The sequence below is a fragment of the Alligator mississippiensis genome, chromosome 5 (assembly GCF_030867095.1).
Source record: "Alligator mississippiensis isolate rAllMis1 chromosome 5, rAllMis1, whole genome shotgun sequence".
Taxonomy (NCBI): Eukaryota; Metazoa; Chordata; order Crocodylia; family Alligatoridae; genus Alligator; species Alligator mississippiensis.
This window is the reverse complement of record NC_081828.1, coordinates 142,770,288-142,798,068: the sequence shown is the minus strand read 5'-3', so window position 1 is coordinate 142,798,068 and position 27,781 is coordinate 142,770,288. Positions and strand designations below refer to the sequence as shown.

Below are 27,781 nucleotides of genomic sequence, written 5' to 3'. Positions count from 1 at the left end.
CCCCTCCATAGCCCCTGTTTGAGAAGAGCCCAGCGCAGCCCCAGCTCCAGTCTGCCCCATGCAGATCTGGGGGCACACGTTTTCTCCTCCCTCCCCCCCCCGATGGCCATGGGTCTGTCTTGCACCCGCTCCCTGGATGGGCAGCACCAGCCCCTGTCCCCTCCCTCACTGTAGCAGGGTGGGGTTGATCTGGTGGGGGGTTGCACTTGGGGCAGACTCTGGCAGCACTGGGAGGGATGGCTACAGCCACCCCAAAATTCCCCATGCCACCCCTCCCAGCACTGCTGCCACCACCTCACCCCCACTTGGAAGGAGGCGCAGCCTGCTCTCACCCCATGCACAGATCCATGGGGCATGTGCCCCCCCCCATGCCTCCCCTGAAGTTGCATGTGGCAGTGGGGAGCCACTTCCCCCCCACCTCTTGGATGAGCCACCCATGACTCCATCCCACCCTGCTCCAGCTGGGCAGTGCCTGCCCCATTCCCTCCCTCACTGTGGGGGCCTCGATTGGCACCCCCCTCCCCTCCCAATGCTCCTTCCTCCCACAGATTTACTGGCAGGATGCTGCTCTCCAAGCTGTTGGGCTGTATATTAGTTATCAGATGGTATTGTATTATAATGAAACTGTATTTATGCACCCCTAAATTATGTAGTATAATATTCATTTATATGTATTCTTAATTTTTAATCATAGAATGGTAAGCGTTGGATTTCCTTACTAGACGATTCATTCATTATTTGCGATTTCTGTGTCAAGCTATATCTGGATTGAAATTCAGCTAAAGTACACAAACACGATTATAGAAATATGAGTTATGTATTTAGCACAAAATTCTGTTTAAAGGGGAAAAAACTAAAAGTTTATCAAAAGTTAAATCAGTTTTAAAAGGTAAAACCAAGAATATTTTATCTGTAGCTAGAAAATTGAACTGTTTACATCAGGATGTCCTTTGCAATTTTAGACGAAGTAGTTTCATCTTCTTGCATTTCATTTTATTTGTAGATTGAAGCAGGAACGCTTGTTTTCCTATTTTTAAAAATCAGCTTCTCAAATCTTGAATGAACTAACCTTTGAACTAATTGAATAAAATGAAAATATCAATAATCTCATCAGTAGATGAGATCAAATACAGGTTTAGGATTCAGTAAATCCTTGCTGCTCCAGTGATTTCCACCAGTACAGCTGTTCTACTTCAGCAGCAAATGCTGCTTGAATTTATTGAAATGTGTTAGTGTAGATTAAGTTATCAGACATTTAATTTTTCAATATCTTGTTCTCAGAAGACAAAAAGATTTAAATAACAGATCAGGTTTAAAATTATGAAAATAGCCTCTCTTCTATCTTTGGTGATCTGAGCCTATATTTGACTAATGGTGTAAGACTCCAACATGATCCAGAATTAAAAAAAAAAAAAAAGTTATATAAAAAAAATACGGAAGAGTAAACACTTGTGAATTTTAGTTTATTGAAATACATTGCACATTTTACTCAGTCCTGTCTCAGCTGGGGGCTTGTCCACATTAAGCAAGATCTTTTGATATTGTTTTAGAACAAAAGTTTATTCTGCTAAAGCTGTTCATTTTTGCTAGCTAGCTTTTTTACAAATTGTTATTAATGTTATCAAAGCATGAAGTTTTCACGCAGTCTAAAAGTCCACTTGCTAGAATTTTGAAAAAAGTGAGGTGGTAAAAAGGAAATTAAATTGTTCCTTGGTTTATGTAAAAGAGGAAAAAAAAAATCACTTGTCAGCTGGGTTTTAATGAGTTCTTAAGATGAACAGAACAATACTCATTATTGGTTTCAACTTTACTAAAAGTATGAACTGTGATAGAATTGAAGACACTGATTTAGGCAAATGTATCAGTCAACCAAGAATCTTGTGACCTACTTGGCATCAGTACTTTACCAATATGCTGACCATGCTTCAACACACATGAGGTTAATCCACTGATAGCTTAAAAAAAAAGATTTTATATCCAGATTTACTTAATTTTAACGTTCAGGTTTTCCTTAGGTGATTTAGAATGAATAAGTAAATTGTTTGCAAGTGTAATGGAGTGCAAAATCTGAATATTGGATACATTTCTAAATCAATATAGAAACATTAAATGTTTTATTTTTAAACTGTTGCATAAAGAGAGTCTCACTGCACTGTAAAACACTTGTAATGGAATAAATGCAGTCTTATGGTATAATTGTGACCTTTAGAGGATTTGTAGTGTCCCGCCCCCCCCCCCTACAATTTGAGATCTGAATCATGCAGTCTTACATTTTAACATTCTGTATGTTTAAACTTTTATTTAGCAAACACACTTAATTGAGTTGTTAAAGTTGATCTCACTTAATTGAAGTTATCCAGGGGAAAGAGAGATTTTAATTTAAACCTGCAAGATCTTTTCCTTGTCCTCCATACTAGTATGTTGCAATTTGAACAAAAAATGACTATTCGGTTGGTAAACCACAGTCTGTTTTGCTTGTTGTGGTAGCAGTACATTCTTTGGGACTGAGGAGTTCTGTTTGCTGGGCTCAAGTACTCTTCAATGAGGCATGGATTATAGAAACTAAATAAATTTTATTGTAGAACTTTATCTAGTATTGGTTTGGTCACCAATGTACTTCTAAAAGTTTACTCTCTTATAATTTTATAAAGTGCATAGCAACCAAATTATGTTACTTCTCAGTTTATGAAATTGCTTTCCTCAAGTAAAATAGATTTTTTTTTTTGTGTGGTGACCTAATTAAAGCTTTCAAAATCATGAGACTAGAATACATGAATCGGAATTAACTACTTGGTGTGCATATTCTGTGAGAACATGCACACCAGCAGGGAAGAGATTGCGAGTACTGGAACAATTCTCTTACACACAGCTTCAGTATTCACATATAATAGTAGTATTAGTTTTATAAATTCATTTAGGTCAAAAGGAGCAGGTAGTCATGAAACAATCACAGAATTTAACCCTGAGAGAAGATAGTGCTCTGTGCAGGTGACTACCACTTGCAAAGTAGAAGGGGTGTGCTGTTTTCATTGTGGAACCTCCAGGGTAGAATATGGTTTAGATTTAAATTAAGTAGAGGGACTGAAATAAAGCAATTGGTGTACTAGCTTTTCTTTATTTCTGTTAAATATTCTCTGGTCCTTTTAGGAAAGGGGAATCTGAGGGATAGTGTTTTACATTTCCAAAACGTTGTGACGAGTCAGGGAAAAAGTGAGTAAATGGGGAAAATGTATTACCATGATCTAGAAAGTAGAAAGAATTATTGGAGTAGACTTAAACATGTTTGTAGTTAAAATAATTTATTATAAAAAGTGATGAATGTCATTGTCTAGTGCCACAGGATGGCAGTCTTGTAACATTCTCATGGTCTGATGAATTATTTATAACATTGCAGTGAATTCCTTTAAAAAAAAATTTTAGAGAGTAAAATATGTGCACCCTTGGTACCATGTGATGAGATAGCAGGCAGACCAAGGACTGAAAAGCGGTTGCTAAAAGAGATCAACCAATAACAAAAAGGTGGCAAGTGATCTTCACTGTTGTCACAGATTTATTTTTTTTTACTACTTTTTCTGAACAGCATGTAGTACAGTGGGGGTCATAATCCTTGACTATAGTCCCCGAGAGCTATAGAAATATAAACAAAAAAAAATGTAATTTAGGAAGAAGAATGCATTGAGAATAAAAAAGTTGAAGGCAGGAAGGGAAGGAGGGAGAGCAGCAGAGTAAGAGATAAATGAAGTTCAAGAGAGCAGCCTTGAATACTCAGATAAATTGATAGGTAAAGATAGTATGGGAGGCAGCCCAAGGCGAAAAGGAGGTCAGGAGAGTTGCCAGTTAATAAAACAATATTGAAGGCATACGTGTAAACTGTCCCAATATAACAAAGGTTAAAAGCGTGATAAATGCTAATCTTGGTTAAATGGCAGAATCGTGAGCCATTCAGTGGCCTAACCTAACATTCAAGAAGTAACTCGAGCAGAAACAGGCTGCTTGCAGACATTAAACCAACAACAGTTCAAAAAACCCAGGGGAAGAAAAAAGAAAAAAAAAAAAAAAAAAAAGAGTGCTTTAAACTCTGTGCACTCCAGTGCCAAGCCCAGGACATGCCCAGAAGAGTCAGTGTTAGCTGAATCTGGCTTACCTGACATCTGTATAGATAAGGTGCTTTTATCCAGTGGCTGATTGAATCGGCTTTAGCTATAAGTGCCAAAAAGCCTTGCTGAATCACCCAGTCTATACAGATGCTGTGAGATTGGGTCTAAGTAACATGCTGCTGCTTCTGGTAAAGCATGGGGTCTGCTGTTTAATGTTTGTAAGCAGCCTGAATTGGATTCCCAGAGACAAAATATGTCTAGCATATCATCATGTAGGGCTAAAATTAGGAAGGCCAGGTGCAAAATGAGATCTAAGCTTGTAATGGAAATAAAGAATAAAAGAAAAAATGGATAGTTTAATTAGTAGGAAGAAGGAAAACATGGTGCAGAGATGGCTGAAGTTGTGATGCCTTTGTTTTGGTATTTGCCAAAAGTTAATACTGATCAGAAGGTTAACATGAGTAGCAACAACAAGAAGATAAGAAGTCAGGCTAGAATAGCGGAGAACACTTAATGAAGATGCATGTCAAACTGAATGAGCCTGGTGGACTTTCTGGTGAAGTATTTAAAGAACTGGCTGAAGCAGTTTCCAAGCTGTTAGGAATTTGTTTGAGAACTAGTAGAAGATAGGTACATTCCAGAAGACTGGAAAAAGGCAAAGCTCCTCTCCTTAAAGTGGTTAAAAAGAAGATCCACAGAATTACAGACTAGTCATCCTGGAAAGATAAGACAGTTTTATTTGTAAGAACTGAGAAGATGATATCAAGAAGCTAACAGTGCTAAGTGACTACCAACTTGGATTTGTTAGTCATGTTAAACCAATCTAATCTTTTTCTATGGCAGAGTAACAGGCCTTGTTGATTGAGGAGGAGCTATAGATATCATGTACCTTGATGTCTTTTGACACTTTCACATTTTAATAAGCAAGTTAGATAAAGATGGCCTAGAGAAAACTATTGTAAATGATGGTTAACCAACTACCTGGAAAACCACTGATAGCCAGGCTGGTTACCAGTGGGTCATTGTCCAAGTGGAAGGATGGATCAAATAAGGTTTCACTTGTCCTTGGTCTTGGTATTATTCAGCTATGCATTAATAAGTTTGGGTATTGTGTTAGAAAATCCGTTTTATAAGTTTACAGATGTTGCTGAAGTGAGTCAGGTTGTAAGCATTTTGAAACAGAATATTAAGGGATGAACATGACAAATTGAAAGTGCTGTGAGATAAGATGCCATTCAAAAAGGACATTTGGAAAAATACTATACTTGGCAATAAATTACACCAACATAAAATGGGGAACAACTGGCTAGGCATCTCTTTTGCAGAAAAAGAATGTGGGTTATAGTAGACTAAACCGAATGCCAGCCAAAAACATCCTACTGATGCAAAAAAGAAAAATCTCTAGATACCATGAGATGCAAAAAAACCAAAAAAAAACCCCCCAAAAAACAACCTTATATCACGAAGCATCCTCCTGATATTCTCAGCACTGATAATGCCCAAACTGAGGAACTGTGTTGAGTTTGGACCATGCTTGAGGAAATGTGGACCAATTAGAAGGAGAAGCAAAAAATATGCAGAGTTCTAGAAAACATGACTTCTGAGGAAAAATTTGAAAGAACTGAGTGAGGTTTTTTAGTTTAGGGAAGACGCAGTATAAGGAGAGGTCAAATATGTGATCACTTACTGCAAAGGAGAAGATTATGTATTTTTCCATATTCACTGGGCATGGGACAAGAAGCAATGAGTTAATGGCAACAAGTGAGGTGTAAGTTAGATATTAGGTTATTTTCCTAAGGCTTCCTCTACCCATGCAGGTAAAGGTGCAATGTGCTCTAATGCATGATTCACACAGTTGTGCCTCTTGCATCTTGCCATGTAAGTGTGGAATGGCATGATTGTGGGATTGCTCATTAGATCCCATGATGCCTTATTGCTGGTGCAGAGGCAGCCTGATCCTGGACTCCCCTTGCACTGGCAAGAGGCAAGCTCCTGCAGCTGGGATCTCCACACACCCCAGTAGAGGGTTTCCTAGCTGTGGGGGCACCCATGCAGCAGGTCTCCCTCCCCCAGGGGTCTGTGATGCCCTCTGGCAGAAGGATTGCCACCCCAGGGGCTTCATGCATGCCCGATGCACGGGGAAATTAAATTGCTTCAAAAGCAGTCTTTCTACCGCAGGGGTTTCATGCACTCCCCCAGACCGGGGGCGGGGGGAGGGAAGGGGGCGGCGCAGAGGAAGAAAAAGAAAAAAAAAAATTTACTTGAAGACATGCTACAGAGACCCAATATCCACAGCTGCAGGGTCTGGGTGGGACCCAGAGTCCTTAGCTGCTAGGGGTAAGAGCCCCCAGCAGTTGTGGGACTTGTAGCCCTGGCTGGGCATGGTAAGCCTGTATGGCTAGGAGCCCACAGCTGATGAGTTCCCAGCTGCAGGGAGCCCCCGCTATACGTGCGGACTAAAGCTTATTAGTACTAACTTGATAGCTGGTTGTTAAGTTGAGGTCTAACTTCATGGCCAATTGGAGCTTTTCATTGTGTGATAAGTCCTTTGCATGTGTAGCTGGTCTCAAGATGATTGCACAATTAACTAGTTAATTCTGCAATACCTATAACATGTTGAGGGAAGCTAATTGTCAGGATAATTAACATTGGGGGTGAGCAATTATTTTGGGCAGAGCGCTGCTTACTGAGTTCTGGCAAGCCATTGAGGGCCACATGACAGACAGCCAGGGGCAGATTAATATTAATTTTCTAAATTTAGGGGCCCTGTGGGCCAGGTAGAGTGGCCTGCTAGGCCACATCCAGGCCGTGGGCCATATTTTGCCCACCTCTGGATAGATTATCAATGGAGGTTTTTAGGAAAAGTTAAAGTTATATCTGAAGTATGGTTTACATGCTCCATGGAGGAGTCAACTGCAGAGAGGGATAAATTAGATGACCTCTTGAAGTTGCTTTCAGCAGTATAATTTAGTAATAAGTCCTAATCCTGCAGTGACCTTGGCTTAAATAGAGACTCTTGTTGAACTTAATTGAAATTTGTATGAGCTTTAGGGTTCCATTGTAGGGTTGGGGCCAAAAGATGTGGCCCATACTACCTGTAGAAGTGAGAGAAAGCTAGGAAGGGAGTGGTCTCCTAGTTGTAGGAATATGGGAAAGAAGTAGGGGGGAGGGGGGGGAGTCTATCCTGGAAGTTTCTATTTATTGTAAGTTATCCAAGAACAGGCAACACAAGTAGATTGAATTGAAGAGACTAGTTGGTTTAAAATGGAGTTAAAGCTGAGTTTTTACTCTTTCAAGTTGAATGATAAAATAGTTCTAGAGATTGCACAGAATAATGAATTAAAGGGGTTTAAACACTTCAGGATGGGGAAGCAAGATGAGCCACAAGTGATACTAACAGTGGCAAAGTATGGTTTAATGAGTATAACTGAAATTTGATCTGAAGACTATCGTAAGTGGCATGTTGGGATTATAGATACAGTCCCAGAGAAATAAAGATGACAGCCACGGTGCATTGCAGTGAGGTACAGTATTATAATGGAGATACTGACAAAGTATATCAGGTAAGGCTTAGTGAGTCAACAATTAATAAGGGAAAAAAAACAAAACCCCTGACAAGCATTGTTATGAAATTGGAAATTATTTGAATATACTACACTCATGGGGCATTTAGCTACCTAGGTCTATGTACTGGAAGACAGAATGAAACATGAGTCCTAAATTATAGAAGACAGTATTATGCCATTTATAATCTATCCCATAGGCCTTGTTGATCAAGTAAACCAGAAGAACTTTAAAATAATTTGAATAATTGAGCTCCAGACAATTTTTGAAAGATTTGAGAACCTAACAGCAGGAGACCCAAGGAAGTTGATTGGACAAATACTTGTTAACTGCCTTTGTTTTATCCTGGCAAGTCTTTTACTATGTTGCTTATTTAAGTGTGTGTGTGTGTGTGTGTGTGTGTGTGTGTGTGTGTGTGTGTGTGTGGAGAGAAGGAACAAAATTAAAGCAACCTAATAAAGGTGATGTGAGAGAGAGATATTACACACACTTTTTTTAGTATCCATAAAAAGATGTCTAGAGGACTTTGACAGAAGTAAAGGACAAAAGTGAAAACCCCACAATTGGCTCTGAGCTCTCCCTGAAATGTGCATGTTGTTTATCTGGGGCATTACTATACCATGTAGCTTCATCTCTGTGTGACAGCTGAGAGACTAAAGCAGCATGTTTTAGTTGCAGCCACTTTACTACTAAAATAGGTCATCAAGTTCAGTGCAGATTTAAGAGGAAAGTTAAGGGGGGGGGGGGAAATGTTCAAATCAGTTTGAAAGACAGCATTGTAACTGGGGGAAGTCTGTCTGCTTAATCCTGTTGAATACCATAGCAAATATTTTGCCATTATGGAAGAAAACAATATTTTTTTTGAGGGGGGGAAGATTGTTTTCTTAAGTCTCTATTCACAGGTCAGTTTGCAAATAAGAAACAAACCAACCCACCAGCTACACAGCGCACTATACTTGATAGAAATTGCGTTTTGGTGAAATGAAGGGAAGGTATCCGATGCTGGAAATCTTGTGCAGGGAGTGAGGACAGGAAGTAGGATAAACAGGAGCAAGTGCTCTGGATGCTTTTCAGAACTTCTACAATGGTATAAAGCATCTGGAGCAAAGATGAATATAGTTCTAAAATTCAGAATAAAAAGTACATGTGATGTAAATTCAAATAATTTGAAACATTATAACATAGCATTCTTTTTGGTTTCTTCTTTAGCATTTGTGTATGAAGCTTGTAGTTAGTTGTTTAAAAGTAGTGAAAACATTAGAGGTGCACTGATTAATCTGTCCGATATTGGATTGGTACTGATATAAAGGAAAATTGCTGTATCGGATATCGGCCCAATGATTTGGCTGATAAATGCCTGTGCTGCACGCAGCCACAGTGCAACGCAGAGCAGAGCTGGCAGCATGGAGAGCTGCCTCCAGCTGACAAATCAAAAGGGGAGGAAAGGGGCATGGGGTAGGCAGATCAATGCCCCTGCAGTGAGGGAGGTAGGGGGCACGGGATAGAGCTGTGGGACGGAGCATGGGGGGGGGGCAGCAGCTCCCGTTACTGCCCAGTGCCCTTCTGGGGTGCAAGCAGGGCAGGCTGGAGCCAGCACTGCATGGCTCTTGATGGGAGCTGGGCTTGGAGTGGGTGCCAGCAGCACTGGCAGGAGCTGCAGCGCCACTGTTGCCTGCTCCAAGCCCAGCCCCCACCAAGAAAAGCTGTGCAGCACTGGCTTCAGCCCATCCTATGCAGATCTGGGGGGTAAGCAGCAGCAGGAGCCACCCCCCCACCCCCCAATGAGCCATGCCTCTGTCCAGTGCCCCTGGCCCCACCCTCCCTCACCGCAGGGACGTTGATCTGCCCCCCCATACCCCTTCCCTCCCATCCCTCTCTCCACTTCCACCACAGATTTACCAGCTGGAGGCAGTTGTATCGGAAATCGGCATGATATGTGTCCTTAAATATGGGCTCTCTATTGGTATACCCCTAGAAAGCATTTATTTAGATTAGTTTAATCTGATCTAAAAATTACAAGCCTGAACATTCCTTGATCTTAATCATGCTATTATTGTAAGGTGTCACTACAAGGCAGAGTGAGGGTTGCTTCTGTTTTCTGACTGAATTTCTACAGCTCAGTAGGTTTGAACTTATTTAAAATTTAACCCCAACTCTGAATTCCCTCAGTTTCTACTGCTTGTTTTGAGGATAATTACAACATGTCCTTTTTTGTAATTTAAAGTGAAACACATCATCTAGTCTCAATCCTTTTAAAACGTGTTTTTTTTGGCCTTGTAATTAAACATAAACATGGTTAGGTTAATTGCAGCATTGTAGTGTAGGTTGCATGTCTTGGTGGTCCAGTTCTGAACTTCACATGATCCTGTTTTGTAATAATCATATGTTCATAGCATCTACACTGAATTACATTGGCTAGGGTCATATGTGGAAAGTTTATGAATTTCATGATAGCTTCTTAAAAGCAGGACTACAAAGCTAAGACTGCTCAGAAATTCTCATTTCAGATCTGGCCCGTCTGCCTAGAATACCATTATAACTCTGACATTTGCTAATACCCAATTCTTCACAGATATTTGTAAGGCATGTATTGGATGATGGGAGGAATCTGCAAAGTATTTAGTGGATTGCTGATGTCTTGAATCACAATAATACAGCGTTCCCTTGAAATAAAACCGCTCGCATTTTATCCAGTATTACTATAGATGTTCTTATTCATAGATGTCTGATCTTTTCAATTCTACAAGGCCATTACTTTCCACTTCTTTGTGGTAATGAATTTCATAGAGTAGTATATCTATATTGTACTAGTCTATATATTATATAGAAAGCATTTTAATTTTAATTGTACTGCTTTTCATTTCAGTTAAACCTCCCCTTTTCTCTATTAAGACAAAGGATTAATAAGTACACTAATTTATCTTTAGCCATTTGCTCTTTTGCATGCTGTCTATTTTCTACATACCATAGTTTCTTTCTCGTCTCCTCTTGCAGAATGCTATAGATGTCTTTTCTTGTGGGGTAGGGCAGATTAGTTCTCAGATGATTTACCTCTCAAACTGCAGAAGGAAAAAAAACCCTTTTGTTTTGGAACAGCATAAAGTAGTGCAATTAGTTGCATTAGTTTTACAGATCATGAGGAGACTAATTATAAGTTATGCTGTGCTACAAAAGTTTCTCTTTTTAAACATCTCCCTACTTCTAACAAGCATTTTGGCAAATTTCATACTAGCACCATATTCCATACTAAAAATAAGTTAGATAAAATAAGTTGTAGGGTTATGCTTTATTGTATTAGTGTCATTGCAGATGACAAAAAAGAAAGTTAAACCTCCCTTGAGATAAAAAAAACAAAAACAAAAAAACTTTGACGTATCTGTGTAGTAATTGTTTCTTTTTCCTTTCTCTTGTGTCTCCAATAGCATATAGCACTTTCTATATTGTGGGCTTAATATTATCAATGCAGATACCTTTTGTGGGATTTCAGCCAATTAGAACAAGTGAGCATATGGCAGCTGCAGGTAAGAAAACCAATGTTCTCTTCATATTCTCGGAATACTGAATATATCAAGGAACCCAATACATTTTTAGTAAAAAAAAAAAAAAAAAAAATTACCTCTATATGCTGTTAAACCAAAGCATATTGGCTAATTGTAATGGGTGAAGCTTAAAAATGAGAGAATTTACTGGAAGAGATGCCCGTTTTTAACTGTTACATTTTCCTTCTTGTCTATCTCACCCCTCCCTCCTCACCTACCCGCCTTCTCTCCTGGAGTGCGCCAAGCCCCAGGCTAAACAATAACCAGTTCTAGCTTACTAGCTATCACTGAACTGATCAGTTAAATGAATGACTGTTCACATCCCTAATAGATTTGCCAATAAATATAGTCTTGAGGGTGAATCTGATACTTTTCCTTACTAAACAAGAAAATATGCTCTCTATGCAAGCACTTCATTTTTTAATTTTTACATTTTTATTAATGTGTGATGACACGTTTCCTAAGTGCCAGCATTTTATCATGATTTTTGTTGGTCAGCATTTGGATGCTAACTGGAATTCAATTAAAGATGCACGTGCCAACTATTTTAAATTTGTTTATTAGTTAAATAACATACATACAGGAAAAGAATATGTTTATCAAATATTTTGCATTCAACTGTATTTTATTTTTAATTAGTGAATTGAATTAGCTGTTTCTCATTACCAGGTGTTTTCAGATTTTATAAGTGGTAGATTTTCATCCTGTCACCACTCATTTTTATATCATAGACAAGAAACAGAAAACCATAATTTTCTGTTTCTTTTAGTTCCAAAGAAGTGTCTTAATTACAAATTAAGTAGTTATTGGACTGAACTGAACTGGCTGAATAAGCTGAAATCATAGAGAAAATATTTTCTTTCACCTAAAGAGGTTACTGCAGTCAAAAGTTGATTTATTACTTTAATCTTTGTGTTTTCCAGGTGCTTAACATGTAACTTTTACCATTTCAGTAGTTTGAGCTCATTTATAGTGTAGCAGAAAACTTTAATGTTTTATTTCATTTTAAGGTATTTTAATAATTTAGTTTTAGCCTTAATATACTGGTCTTTATTTCAATTAATAGGTTTTAAAAAGGAAGTGTGTATTGTTTAAAAATACAAATTCTGATTATGTTCACTTACTCTGATTTTTGCTGAAAGTCTGAAACTGAGCTTAGCTGAAAGAGATGTATATAAGAAAATATTTTCATGTTTTCACTTTTGTTTCTCCTCTTTTGTGGAAGGAAAAAAAAAAAAGTTACTTTCAGTTGTGCCATGCTGTGGTAATTTATGTCTGGAAGATCTGGGTTTGATTTTTGGACAGAAGCATGGGACGTTAGGCCACATGACAAGCTGAGAAGTAGTTCTCTCACAAATCACTGGCAAAACAGAATTCCTTATTTTACTGAGCATGAGTCATGGCCTGCTATAAAAGATGCCAGCAGTCTTGCTTCCAGCTAGTCTTGTGGATCACTTATCCAATAGGTACATGTATTAGCAGGTTGCTTGCCTGGGAAAGTAAGCATTGGGCTAGCCCTCAGACTTAAGGCCATAGGAAAGGTGACTTTTCCAAAATGGCAACCTAATCAAAGGATTCCAAGTAACATAACAGATGGTATGAGTTACTGTTTGAGGATTTAAACAAGAGCTTCCTTCTTTCTTTAACTAGGCGTTTTTGCACTGCTGCAGGCCTATGCCTTTTTGCAGTATCTGAGAGAGAGACTGACAAAGCAAGAGTTTCAGACCTTGTTCTTCTTGGGCGTGTCATTGGCTGCTGGAATTGTATTCTTGAGTGTCATCTATTTGACATATACAGGTGAGTGGCTTCAAATGAGAAGTGAAGGTATGTCTTCACTTAACCTGGGTGATCAGCACTCAGATTATCCTACAACTGTTTCTCAGCCTTTTTCATCCCACAACACTGGCTGGATGCAGGGGGAGGAGGAAGGGGCAGGTTGGCACCATGCCCCACTGGGAGCCCCACACACCCCACCCCCAATCCCATGGCACACCTGTTAATGTCTGACAGCACACCAGCTGGAAAACACTGCCCTACAAAAAGTGTGCTGGCATCCCCAGTGAAGTCATACCACACTATTGTAGGATGTTTATCATTATATTTCCTGAAATACCATCTTCCTCTGACCTAACACTTTGCTACAGTAATTGCATCTTTGCTGCTTTGGTTGCTTTTCTTAATACTTCTGTTGTAAAACTACCCTCAGGAATTGTAACACAAGTGCCAAAAGAGGAGTTGGGGGAGGGGGGGGGAGAAGGAGGAGAAAAGAAAGAAAAATGTTGATTTTGAAAGGTTTGGTGCTCAAGATTATAACAAATTTTGTTTCGTTGTTAAAGTTAAATTCTAAGCAGAATACTACCGATGTTATCAGGTGCTCATTAATGCTCCTAAAACGTGATAGTTACAATCTGCTTTTCATGGGAGCTGTTCTCATTGACTTCAGTGGATCTTTTCAGGTCGATATCCCAGGAAAGTTTCTGGAATTTAGTAGTTAAAACTTCAAGGCATTAGTCATTGTTATAGAAATAAGATTGGTTTCCAAAATATTCATGAATTCTAACCCACTTGCAGAAGTCACAAATGGAAAAAGATAGATCTTATAGGAAGTAGCCATATAGCTCACCAGCATTGTCGTAGAACTGCATAACTCATAAAAAATAATTTGTAACAGTAAAAAACAACTTGGAAAAAAGTGGCAAATATATAGCTATACTATTTAATGGAAGATGTGACTGAAATAACTATTTTTCCTTTAATCTTGTTATAAGACAATTAAAACTCTGAATTAGTTTGTTAGGCTAGAAAGAAGATTTTCCTACTTCTATAAAGTGATATAGATTAATAAGAAACATTTATTTCTTTTTTCACTTCCTCAGTGTAATATTTTATCAAATTCATTTTTTTTAATAAAATATGGATTTTTTTGTTCCAAGTGGCAAGATATTTTAAGTCTCCAGCATCCCTTTCACTTTGTTCTAAAACTGTTAAAAAACACTTAAACTCAGTTTGCTGCCAAGGACTAAGTAAACACTTTCCTATGAGTTCCTTTTTTTTTTTGGACACCCTGCTTTACAGGCTGATTTCTTTTGGCTTTTTTCCTGGGGATGCAGCATAATTACAACTGCATTTTTTGGCAACTGATGGCTGTGGGCATCAGTTTTGAACCTATCCAGTTCAGCGCAGTACTGAGGATTCAGTCCAGGGAGCCATTGAATTGTTAATGGACTTGGGGCTTTGGCTGCAAGCACTCTCCCTGTGCTGATATGGGGGACACACACTGACTGCGAGCCTCTGCTTTCTTGGACAGGTGGCAGCCAGGTTCTATCTAGTGTAGGGGTCAGCAACTTTTTAGCCAGAGTGCCAAAAACACCCACAACTTCAACTTGGAAGATGTTGGCATGTCAGGGGCTGATGGCAGGAGAGCTGCAGCAAGCCCAATCCTTGTCGTCACAGCTCGGTCTCAGCTGCTCCCCCACCATCTGCCCCAAGGTGTACGTGTCAAGAAAAATGCCTGTGTGCGCCATGCTGTGGCACGTGTGCTGGGGGTTGCTGACCCCTGATTTAGTGCCTGCCCACCTCTGACCCAGAGTGGGTCATTTTGGTGTTCAGTTGGAAAAGTTTGCCTATTCCTACTTTAATCTTCCAGCTATGTCTGAAGATTGAGTCTCCTTGTAAAAGGACTATAAAATTATTTCTGTACTATGGGTACACCAATAACCAGGCATAAACTTGTGTACTTGTAGTACAGAAATAATTTTATAGTTTAAAAGTGTCTTTAAAAATCCAAGTATTACTACAATTAGAGTGTGCTAACATCTTAAGGAACAGCAAAAAACAAACAAAAACAGTTTAATTAAATACCTAAGCATTTTTCCCCCCTTGCCCTTTTCAGGTTACATTGCTCCATGGAGTGGCAGGTTTTATTCATTGTGGGACACAGGGTAAGTAAGGATACCTGAATTAATGCTTAATTATCTGTTGAAAGAAATAAACCATTTCTTCTTCCCACCCCAAAATAAAATCATTGATTCAGTCAAGGAAAGCCAATGCATTTTCTACAAGCTACCTAAGGAGACTTTACTATAAAGTTCCTTTATAACGTGACCATTGTAGTTAAAGTAGTGCAGGTTCTTTTTATCTATTAAATATTATTTTATTTCTATCTATATCTATTATTTTATCTTTCTTTTATTCTGTGGAGTTTTCATAGCAAGTAGGTTGCATCAAATTTGTATGAATCCTTAAAAGCAACTATTACATGCACAACTATGCTCTTAGCAAATGGTATTGCTGTTATTTATATAAATTCCCAGGCGGTCTGGGAATAAATCCTGTTTCTTGGGTACAGTGTAACTATAAAGTTTAGTCCTTACATTTGTATGTAGTATATCAAAACAGTGAATTAAATCAAGGGCATTTCTAAGGGTATGGACAAGGATACCACCTGAAGCACTTTAGAGTGAGTGAACAGAAGTACATGCTTTCTGAAGCACTCCCAAAAAAAGTGGTGGACATCCTCAAAAGTAACCCTGAAAAACAATTCCTATTTAGTAATTCATTTGAAAGTGGTTCTTGTTACATGCATGCTCTACTGACAGTGGGTGGACAGTCATTCCAGCATCCCGTAGTGCTCTTGAAAAGAGAAAAAAAAAAGTGCATGGCAGACTCTCTGGCCCCAGACAGATATTATCTTTCTCATGAGTTGTATGCAAATATTGCATGACAAATTACAACATGCCAAATGCTAAACCAGCTGCTCGCTGTGGGATTGTGGGGGGTGGAAATAATTTAGGCTGGCCCCCAAAAAGTTGCTCATTTTCAATTTTATGTATAGAAGTATCCTGCAGTAGTTTTAATGCTTAGCCATTTGGCATGCTAAGATTACCAAGTACCAAGCCATGTCTAGCCTAGGGGTTAATTACTCAAAAGCACAGAGATCAGTTCCACAGGGAGCTGAGTATCTGGAAGGATCTGGTATCAGAACTGGATTTAGAAGCCATTGGCCAAGTCAGGACAAGCCAAGGTCAGAAGCTGAAGTCAGGGACAAGGTAAGCAATGGGTTAACCAGGATCAGAAGCAAAAAGCCGGAGCTGAAGGTCAAACCAGAATCACAAGCAGGGAACCAGAATCAGGGAATGCCAAGGGTCTTACCAGAGTCAATACCAGAAGACCAGCAGGGAAGTACACAGGAGGTCAGAAGTGATAACTGTTTGCCTTTGCCTGGACAAGAATGCTGTGGGCTGCCTGGTTCTGGCTTTTAAGGGCTGGAGCAGGGGGAGCCTACTGTGTATGGCTTCAGGGGATTGGCTGCCCTGACTGTCTCTCCCAGCCCAGTTGGGACCAAGGCATAGCTCTGGGCTTGCTGCAGGTAGTGCCTGTTTAGGAGCTGACTTACCCTGATCTTTTAGTTGGGACCAGCTGGGTTCAGGTTTCTAGCCTAGTCTCATTGCAAAGATTGCATTTGTTGCGTGTTCTTCGTATCATAAAGAAACGTCTGCCTGGAGCCCCTGTGACCACTGCCTTTGTGTGCTCTGCCTCTGTTCTCCCAAAGTGCTCTCCTCTTGCCCTTCCCCCTCTTTGCACCAAAAATGGGAGAGAGCCTGGAACTGGAAGACCAGAGGCCCTGGGCCTCTCCTGATTCCAGCGGGGGTAGGGAGGGCACTCCAAGAGAGTAGAGGCAAAACGCACAGAATAGCTGATAGTTAGGATGGTGAGAGCAGAGAGGAGCTGCAGAATTCAGCAGCCCCCTATCATTGTCCCCTGGCTGAGAAGTAAGTTGCTGCAAACAGCCACGGCGGATCTGAAGTGCTCAAGTCAGGAGGTGCTTCAGGTGGCTGTTTCTCTATCTTCAGCTGAGGTGGTCTATTTTTTAAGTTTTTCAAGTTGAATCTTCATTTGAAGCATTTCAAATGTTACACGTAAGTGAACCTTGTATGCCAAAAAAAACCCACCTAGAACTCCCTGCAACAGTCTTTTGGTAGAACCATGATTTTAACTTCAAGAGCTGAAGACACTGAAATTCAAGCTACCTATAACTTTGGTTTTCCCAAAATCATTACTCCAGCTACATTTTACTTTTAAAATGAGTCAAGTTGTGTTAAACCCATAAAAACAGAACTGATGTCAATAGAAGTATCCTGAAGTTCAAATGAAGAACAGTAATTGCTGTGTCCATAAGTAGAATGAACTTTCCACTTACATAGCCTATATTAGCCTTACATAGCCAATATTAGAAAATTGTCCTGTGTTAAAACACATGAACATGATTTTAAACACAATTTTGTTCTCGGTACAGACAAAGACTAAGTTTGATAACTTTTCTAGTGTTTAGCCCTAGAATTGATCACAAATATTTGATGTTTAATATTAAATGCAATTTATCCTTGTCTGCACAGTGTTCTTATCATGGTAGTAGTCGGTGGTGCTCAATCGTTGGGCTCTACGGGCTAGATAAGTGGTGTGGGACCTGTCTGTGGGTCAGATCCTTCACAGGGTTAGCATGCAGGATTGGGCCCTGCATGCCCAGACTGGACCCCATGCACCTTGATCTGGCCCTCGGCTGCCCCAGCCCTGCATAATTTGAAATGCTTATAGCATGCAAGGCCATGCTATCCAGTCTGGCAGGCTCCTCACAAGTCCAGGAATTGGGCAGCAGTGGACAGCAATTAACGTTGCCACCACTCTTCCACTGCCAACTTTGCAAACTGGTGGGGAATGTGGCAGGCTGGATCTGACCCATAGGCTAGGGTTGAGCATTCCTGGTATTAGTGATTACGTAGTTTCCAATTGTAGGATGTTTCAGTGCCCTGAAGGATGCAGTTGCTGGCATTGAGTAGTTTGCTTATGATTAAGGTTGGCCCTGGTTACCTAACCTCTCAGCTTCATTCCCTGCAATAACGGAAATAAATTGAAACACTTTTTGAAACCATTAGCATTGAGGACTTAAGGAGATGTGTTGCAGTCAGTCCATCTCAGATGAATTACACATTTCTAAAATCTGAAGGAAAAAAAAAAGCGCTTTGTAAGGCTACATGAGTATGTGATTCTTGCTTAGTATTTGGCCAGGGTGACAAAGTCAAATATTAAATAATATGGACTATCATAGAAACACTCCTTTCATATTGAGGTTTACCAAAAAAGTCTGTCCCAACTATCTTCTGAATACCATCAGATCTAAGTCCAGTATGTGTGCATAAAAAAAACTGCTTCATATTTTTGTTTAATAGAATCTTAACATTTTAATTTGAAATGCTTCTTTTAAATTTACTTCAAAACTCATAATGTATGCAGTTTTGCCAAGTTCACCTTCAAAATAATTTGAACTGAATTTTTTTTAAACAAGGTATGCGAAAATTCACATCCCGATCATTGCCTCTGTGTCAGAGCATCAGCCTACAACATGGGTTTCCTTCTTTTTTGATCTGCATATTCTCGTGTGTACTTTTCCAGCAGGGCTGTGGTTCTGTATCAAAAACATCAATGACGAAAGAGTCTTTGGTAAGAGAATTCATTTAAAAATTGCTGTGTAGAATCTTGTCTTCATGTATGGTCTGCTTTCTGTTCACATAATGCAAGTATACATTCCTTACTAAAAGAAGGCTTTAAAACTTTCTTAAAGATGTGTTTGTAAAGCTTGCTGTTACCAAGTAATATTCCACACAGTTTACTAATATGCAATTTATAGCAAACAAACTTATTTTTCAAAAGATAGGGTTGAAAATATTTCTTATCAATATTCTGCTTAGCAGCTGCAATGCTGGTATAACATTAAATGATCTCTCAAAGCATCAGTAAGATTCTGCATAGCACCAGGAGCAACAATATAGCCTCGTTACATCTAGTGCCCATGGGACGTGGAGAAAAGCTTGTTAAAAGTAGGTGTTTACTATAATAGGGTTAGTCAATTTGCTGCATTCTAATAATGAAAAAATAGGTTCCTGGTTTCAGGATTGTTTAAAAGCATGGGGTTGTTATAAATAGGGTTTGTCATACAGACTTTTATGCCCAGAGCCAGGAGCCAAGGTTACTTTTTAAGCCACCCCTGCACTTCTACATCTGTGGGTTGTTCCCAGGGCAAGAGAAGCCGGCCGACAGTTATAGCGGTCTCCTACAGTTGTTGATGGGTTGAAGCACTGTCTGAAATGTCAGCTGTGTTGCTTGCTGTGACCCTGGAACACTATGTACTTTAAGAGCTTTTAAGCTGTCCTTTAAAGACAACCTTATGCCTGTGTTTTTCAGTGTCTTCACCAAGAAAATTCTTCCCTAGGCTTAGCTAGGGCATTTAGGGTCCCAGTACTATTTTAAATCTTCAGTTCAGCATAAAGGGGCAAAGAATCTTTACTGCTCATCTATAAATACTGGCCAGACTTGCATTATGTCTTTTGTTAATGAACTGGAGTATTTCCAGATTTAATTAGTTAAGTTCTAAGATAATTTCCATTACGAATCTTTTCCATAATAGTGATTTGTTAGCTTATAGCATGCTCCACATGGGTTGAAAATGTTCTGTCATACGATTTTTATGACTTCTATCTACAGAGATGATATTTTCCCAAGAAAAACAGTATTATAAAATTATTCAATAATTTTTGTGTAACCATCGGAGGGGGCAGGGAATGTCAGCTCACACTGTTCCAAGGACACTTCCTTTAGAATAGTACTGGGAAAGCCATTGGAAGTGGTTTAACATGTACATTTGGAATTGTGATGTGGACAAGTCCCCCATTGTTTGCACATCTCAAAGTAATGGTATACGCCATGATTTAAATTTTATATATATATGTATATATGTGTATGCATATACATATGCATACACACACTAATTTAGACATGTTATATAAGTACTTCCTTTGTTTTTTTTCAAAAAATACTCAAGAATTGTTCTAATGTATTTTTATCAAACAATTACAGAGAAATACATTTTTTCCATCAGCACTGTTAAGTGTGCTTTCTTGGAAAATAAATTGTTAGTGAAATGCAGTAGATTACCAATACATATCTAAACTGGGCTATATTCTCAGCAAGTCTGCCCAGCTACATTTTAAGAAGCCTTTTGGGCTTAGAAGTGATGCATCTGATTGCACCACATCTCTAAACTATTCAGTGTTTATGAAACTTAATACGATGCATGCTTTAAACATGATCCATACACTGTGATTCTTCTAGTCCACTTTAGAAGTCATATTTATTTCTGTGACTAATTTTATAATTGCTATATAAATCTTTTGCTATCTCCTTTCAAGAATAATTGAACACTTTCTGAGTGTCATTAGTGAATTTGTGTCTCTGCAGTTGCTCTATATGCAATCAGTGCTGTTTACTTTGCTGGTGTGATGGTTCGTCTGATGTTGACTTTGACTCCAGTGGTCTGTATGCTATCAGCAATTGCTTTCTCCAATGTTTTTGAGCACTATTTGGGTGATGATATGAAGAGGGAAAATCCACCAGTAGAAGACAGCAGTGATGAGGATGACAAAAGAAACCCAGGCAACCTGTATGACAAGGTGAGCTCCACCTGCCCTTCTCCCCTCACCCCAAAAAAGAGTTTAGTATGGATAGATCAACAAATTACAGAGCTGGAAAGGCAACTTAGTTTGCATCAGCTGCTCTGTGGTAATTGTTTTTATATATTCACTTCTGTCGTGTGGTAAGGGGAGGCTAAACTGCAGTAACTTAGCTGTGATTCATTCAAGGCTGCTCCAGTTTAGCATACCATTGCTGCAGGATAGGAGTGGACTCACACAGTTACCACAGAGCAGCTGATGCATGGCAAGTTGTACTCCTTGTCACTTAACTTGGTATAATTTGTTTGTCCATCCATATATTGAAGTATTGCTGATGTTTTTTTATCTTATTATATTAGTATCAAAAAGTAGAAGAGTCTGAGGTACAACAGTCTCATTTTCCCATGCTGAAGTCAAGATTGCTATAGCTTGTTCAAGCACTATAAAAAGGATATAATGTCATATGGGTTTGTTGATCCATGGGTGAAAAGCCCTTTTCCAGGGATCAGCAACCTTTTCCTGCTGCTTGCAACCTGGCCTGTGCTTGCAGGCCTCATATCTCCAGGCCCCAGAGCACCCAATTTGCCTGTGCTTGATCTCACCACCATTCTCCATCTCCTGTGGCAGTGAAAACCTTTGCAGGCTGAACCCAATCTCTCTGCGAACTGGATCCAGTTTGTTGGAAGGTGCCAATTTCTGTCTTATTCAAACCTCTGAAGTGTTTTTGAAGCATTACACTTAAATGTGCAAGTTTAAATGAAACACAGTAGATGACTCTTCGTCCATTTTAACTCTGATCCCTTGCAACTTACAGAAGGATTTAAACCTAAAAATAAAGCTAGTGGGTTTTTAATAGTGTGACACAACCATTTGTTTTTCTGGAGAAGCACAGGCCTGAAATAAAAAGCGGTAGGTCAGAATAGATAAGCAGAGGAGCTTGTATCTGCCTTCATGTTCTGGCTTAGCATGCACACTTAAGTTCAGTCAGAGACAGAAATATAATTGGAGGGCAGGCTTGCATTCCTCCTCCAACTGTTTTTAAGAAGCACTGTGCATGCCAGAGCAGAGACTATTTTACATGCTGTTTTTAAAGATATTTTATAAAAATACCATTAAAAGCTTCTGTATCATTGTCATCAAATAATTTACTATTAAACACCTAGGGGGGAGACCCACCTCCACCAGTAACATGCATTGATATACTGAAAATAATTGTGCTTTAAATAAATGGCTCTTTCCCTCTGTTCAACAGCTGCCGCAGTTACTTTTCTCTAACCTCATATGGGCCTGAGGAAATTGGTCCTTGTTCAGTGGTAGATAGTTGTGCATTATCATTAAGACCAGTTGCACAGTTCTGTATTTTTTTCACCTGTATATATTAGAACCTCAGGGGACTCCTTTGGGGGACAGGATGCCATCTGAGCATCCTAAGAGCATGTTTGTACATCTTCTCTAACATCCTGATGCATAGTCTGTTGCAGTCGGTGGAAATTCTCCCACTGACTTCAGTTTGCCTTGTATAAGTACCTGAATCTTTAGAGGGAAAGATTAACTATAAATGTTATCGTTTCACTGCTCTCCCACTGTCTGTCCAAGGGAGTCTTGACTAAATGGATGCTGGCTGCAGCTCAAACTTGGCAAGACCAACACTGCTTGTTAGTTTAAGGGGGAAAACACTTATAGGAATTTGACATTTATTCTTCTGCACTATAGTAAAGATTGTGTTTTATAGAAAGATCTTGTTCATTAGCCTTATGGCCTCTTCTTTTGTTGGAGGTAAATGACAAAGAACAGTTTTTATGGTTCTGGTTTACTCCATTTTGTGACATGGGAGGTTGGCTTTCTTCTCTTCATAGTTTTTCTTCTTGCAGCAAATATTCCAGTTCTTCCTCCCACTCAACCCTGCCCCAGAAAGGCATTCAGGCTTCTCTTCAGACATAACCAAGCGTGTTCAGTGTAGAATTCAGAAATCCATATTCTGCATATCGGTAAAAACTGACTATAAGAAAAAATGTCTCAAACCTCTCCTTAATAAAAAGTTATTTTTGTAATTCTTTTTAAATATAGAGGTCTTTTTCACCACTTATTTTTGCCCGGCACTGAAGCATTGCATCAGCCCAGACTCTTAGACCTTTGTGATATAAGCACTTTCTGCTAATAAGGAAGAATCCATTTTTACATGTTGCTGGCAAACAATTCAATCTGGGTTGTTAGTTGCCTGATACTGTGGGATAGGGGTGAAGAGAAAGCTGTCAGATTCGTTGACATTGATGAAAATATTTTCAAATTTTAAATGCCATAACAGTTCAACTTGTTCTTATTCAGGCAGGTAAAGTGAGAAAACATGTATCTGAACAGGAAAAAACAGAAGAAGGACTGGGTCCCAATATTAAAAGCATTGTTACAATGCTGATGCTCATGTTATTGATGATGTTTGCTGTCCACTGCACCTGGGTAACCAGCAATGCGTACTCCAGCCCTAGTGTGGTTCTGGCCTCATACAATCATGATGGGTAAGAAAATGCTCCCTATTTAAAGGCAGTTCATAAAAGAATTGTATCTTGAGTTGTTTTGCTTTCCACTTAAATTCGGTAACCTTAGAAGTTTGACTTAACCAATTTCTAACTACTCTAGCATCTCAAAAGGATCTTTCGTACATTTCCAAGCAGGAGTTACTTCGTTTAAATACATCCTCTGAGGTTAAAAAAACCCCATTCTTTGCTGAATTCTAAGCTAAAAACACATTGTACGTTTGTTTACAAATAAGGCCTTCCTAAAAAAAAAAAGTGAAAGTACTCGCTATTAATCCAAGCATAGATTAATGGCTTGAATGTACTGTTGAAAATACTGTTTTTAACTTCTGCAGAAGTTGCTGGTTTTCAAGTTGAAGAACTACGAGCAGATCTAACCTCTGAGTGCAGGTTGCCAACAAACTTACTGTAGGGAATTGTATGAAAATTGTTTTGTGAGTCTGACTTAGTCCTCATACACACCTTGATCCTCCTGTGAGAGATGCTGCTTTCCCAGGAGAAACCACAAGTGTACAGATGTTCAGACTTTTTCTCCCAGAGTAAAATGACCACTTCAGGAGAAAAAGAACCTGGAAACAAGTAGGATTAAATGTCTGTGAATGTCTGTACATGCTGTTAGTGTGGTGATATGTTAAATCTCCTTAAAGCAGTTTAATGTTGCTAACAAGCTTAATTATTAGACTAACTTGATGCTTTTATTTCAGCACTCGGAACATTCTTGATGATTTTAGAGAAGCCTACTACTGGCTAAGACAAAACACAGATGAACATGCCAGAGTAATGTCTTGGTGGGACTATGGCTACCAGATAGCCGGAATGGCTAATCGGACTACGTTAGTTGATAATAATACCTGGAACAACAGCCACATAGCCCTGGTAAGGATGGTGATATTATGTATAGATTTCCTCGCTTTGTGCTGTACATGCGTTCCTGGAAAACAGCACATAACTCAAAATCACGTAAAGGGAACCCACTTTACAATGTAACAAATAGGGACGTGTTCCAAGACCTCAACTGTTCTGACCCCCCCAGACCCATTTCTACCACATTTACATGACAATTTTGGTACTCGCCAACAGCAGACAGTACACACAAGCACAGGGCACTATCATAATGGGGGTGACAGCTAAAGAAACACGTGTCACAAACAACAAGCGAGGAGCACAGATCTACACAGGAAACTATTTTGGCGCACATCACTCCCACAATGCACCACACCAGTCGCATAAGAGTGAATTTACCTCGCATAAAACAAATTTTTGGTATAAAGAGGGTCATCACATAAGAGCGAATTCGCACATACAGAACTTGCTTAAAGCAAGGGAAAACTATACTCAGCGGTGAAAACATGAAAGCAATTGACACTGTTACTGAGCACTAAGACAGTGAACAGGATAATCTTCAATCCTGGTTTCATTTCACCTCCTTCCCTCCCCCCACCAAAAAAATCTTTTAAGTACAGATTAAACTGAGAAGGCTGTGCATCAAAATTATCTACAGCTGTAAATTTTTAGATATCTAAATTTGAAGCTCTCCCACAACGCTAATCCTTGTATCTACTAGGAAGGATGAAAACATTTCCCTCATTGTTCTGTGAGTTTGTGGGTTTCCCATTGTAAGATCCTCTAACTATTTGGTCTCAAGTTGTCTGTTTCAGACATGGTGTTATGATACAGTCTTTACATGATCACATACATTTTTTTCTCAGCCCCCTGCTTCATTCAGTGAACATCATGGGTGCAGTTTGTGGTAGGGTGGCATAGTGAAGGAGGCTTTTGTCTGTACAGCTACTATAAGGAAGGAGGTAGAAAATTATAAATAATGTAAAACAGGGCTGGAAGGGACCACAGAAGATAATCTAGTCAAGACAGGCTTAAGAGAGATCATCCAGAACCATCCTAGATGAGTATTTGTCTAATTTGCACTTAAAAAATCACAAATGCAAACCCAGCAGGTCCTCTAGATATGCTTTGAAGAGACTACACTACCCTCATAACCAACTTAAATTTCCCTAAATGCAGTTCTAGACCTTTGTTCCCTGCTGACACAAAATAACGTATTACTGTCCTCTGTATACCACCCATCCTCAGGTATTTGAGGACTATTTATTTTTATCCCCCTAAGTCTTTTCTCCTTTAACCCAAATAACCGCATCTTTTCGGCCTTTCTTTGTAAATTATGTTTCCCAGACTTCTAGTCATTTTTGTTGCTCCCTGCTGGACTCTTTGTAATTTGTCCACATCTTTCTACAAGTACAGGACCCATAATTTGACTGTTCTCCAAGTGAGGCCTCACTAGTGCCAAAGAGTGAACGAATCGCCTCCTTTAATTTGCAAGCAACACACCTGTTAATCCAGCTCAGTATATATAGTATTGGCTTTTTTTCAAATGAGAGCACTCTTTTGGCTCATATTCATCTTATGGTCCACTATAACTCGCATGTCCTTTTCTGCAGCCTAACCAGTGATTCCCCAGTCTGTCTGCAGTAGCCCCATCCCAAACTCAAGATATTGCATTTGTCCTTGCTAATTTTGGACCATTTTTCCAATTTATCAAGGTAATTCTGAATCCTAATCCTACCCTCCACCCAGTCTGTCATCTGTAAATTTGCAACGTGTGCAGTCAGTTACATCCACGAGATGCCTCTCCATTATTAATGCATATATTGCACAATGCTGGACTGAGGTCAGACCCTCCCCTCTGTATCTCCTCCAATTAGACATTGAGGCTAGGGACAGAAATTAAACAAACTGGTGTTAAGTGATCAGAAACCAGTTCAAATCTGTAACAACAGAAGGTCAATACCCATAAACCTCCTTCAAAATGTCTCATACTTCCAGTAGCCAGTCTAGTGCACCTGCAGAGGCTGATCTTAGTCTGACCTGTGGAGAGATGTAGCTCTTCCATTCTGGCACTGGCAGCATTTCCTATTCTGCAGTAACCATTCTACCCAAGACAACACACATCTGGAATCATTGCCTTTTCCATTCTGGCAGTGGGCGTCCTGCTAGACAGCCTAATGTGCTTCTGTCAGGCTAGGATTCAACTAGTCTCACTCTGATTAGAGGCATCCTATTAGAATCCAGTTCACTGGGAAAAGGTGTCTACTAGTGGACCTGACAGAAAGCGGCACTGACTTCCTTGTAAAGAGCGAGGACTAGTGATGATGGTGCTTGTCCCGTATGCTTGTGAGACCTGGGTTTTAGGCCCACCTCAGGGAGCATTTGAACTTGTCTTTCTGTCTGGGACAATGCTGTAAGCACTAGGCCATGGACTAAGCAAAACTGAGAGCATCCTGAGCAATACATGCAGAAGATTGTGGCTGTTTGGCCCTTTAAAGCCCTCGCATGGGAGCACAAGATGACCGAGAGTAAATGTGCAGCCCCTACAGATCCTGCCGTTTGAAAGGCTTTCAGCACGTGCACACCCTTACACACTCGCATTTTGTTCTATTTTGTGGTCACTGTAGGATTTAGATTCCATGAATTAAATGATGAGGGGGCACAAAGAAACATTGAATCTACCCATTCAGTGAATGAGATGTTTATTAAAATCTGATTATGTATGTAAAGACTGTATAATATGTTAAAGTTGCTAGGTCATTTCCTGTTTTTAAGGCGTTGCAGCCTTAATATTTTTCTATGAACTTTTCTGGATGTAGGTCTATAAAGCAGTTGTACCTGAGAACACTATTTGCCTCAGTGATGTCTTGCTGTACTTCAAATGTCAACAGCTCAACAGTAAATGAAAGTACTGCAGTGATGCAAGTGGTGACCTCTTAAGTGCCTCTCATCTCCATATTTGCACTCTTTCTTGAGAAATTATAAGAAATAACTATTACATGATATATACCATATGTTCTTGCATACAACATGCCCTGGAATACAATGTGCATCTTGTTTTTGAAAGGCAGAATGAAGAAAAAAGCTACTTCCTTGTAGTAATTGAGTAACAGCAACTGGGAAGCCAAGCCTGCTCATGTTTTGCTTCTTGCAAGTTGCATGCAGATTTTTATTTCATATTTGCCCATAGCTAGCAAAAACTTCTTACCATATTTCTTGCATATAATACACACTTACATTTCCAGAAACTTTTTTTTGAGGAGGAAGTGTGTGTTGTATGTGAGAAAATATGGCTAGAGTTAAAACTTTGTTTCTTCCACACACTCATATGCTACATTTTGACTAAAATGTTGTCTCTAGTGTTTACAAGATCCTTGCTTTTTTGTTTGTTTCCACACTGTAAATTTAGTATGGATGATGTACACAATCTTCAGCCTAGGCAGCAGTACTCCGTAGCTATTCAGGGACATTAAAGCCAAGCAAACTGAAAAATAGAAAATTAAATAGTTATCTATTTAATAATTCCTTTTCAAGGTAGGCTACACCTACTGTTTTTAAAAGGCTCCTATTGTGTATTGGGACCACCTGTCAAACCATGCTTGAACTGTAGTTGGAAGAACTTGTCATGACAGAAGAAAAAATCTAACAAGGCAATTGTCCTGCAAACTCAAAAGCTCCGTTCAATATACATCAACTGCTCTTCA

At 39.4% G+C, this 27,781-nt stretch overlaps 1 protein-coding gene across 1 annotated transcript in view; it reads left to right on the top strand.

The window, feature by feature from the left end:
- STT3B (STT3 oligosaccharyltransferase complex catalytic subunit B) overlaps nt 1-27,781 on the top strand; it is a 108,540-nt gene that overhangs the window by 72,046 nt on the left and 8,713 nt on the right. Inside the window, exons 6-12 of the mRNA XM_006270508.3 lie at nt 11,084-11,182; nt 12,851-12,997; nt 15,093-15,141; nt 18,543-18,697; nt 20,492-20,703; nt 23,029-23,216; nt 23,939-24,110. Coding sequence (XP_006270570.1) covers nt 11,084-11,182; nt 12,851-12,997; nt 15,093-15,141; nt 18,543-18,697; nt 20,492-20,703; nt 23,029-23,216; nt 23,939-24,110 — 1,022 coding nt within the window. The remainder of the gene's footprint in view (nt 1-11,083; nt 11,183-12,850; nt 12,998-15,092; nt 15,142-18,542; nt 18,698-20,491; nt 20,704-23,028; nt 23,217-23,938; nt 24,111-27,781) is intronic.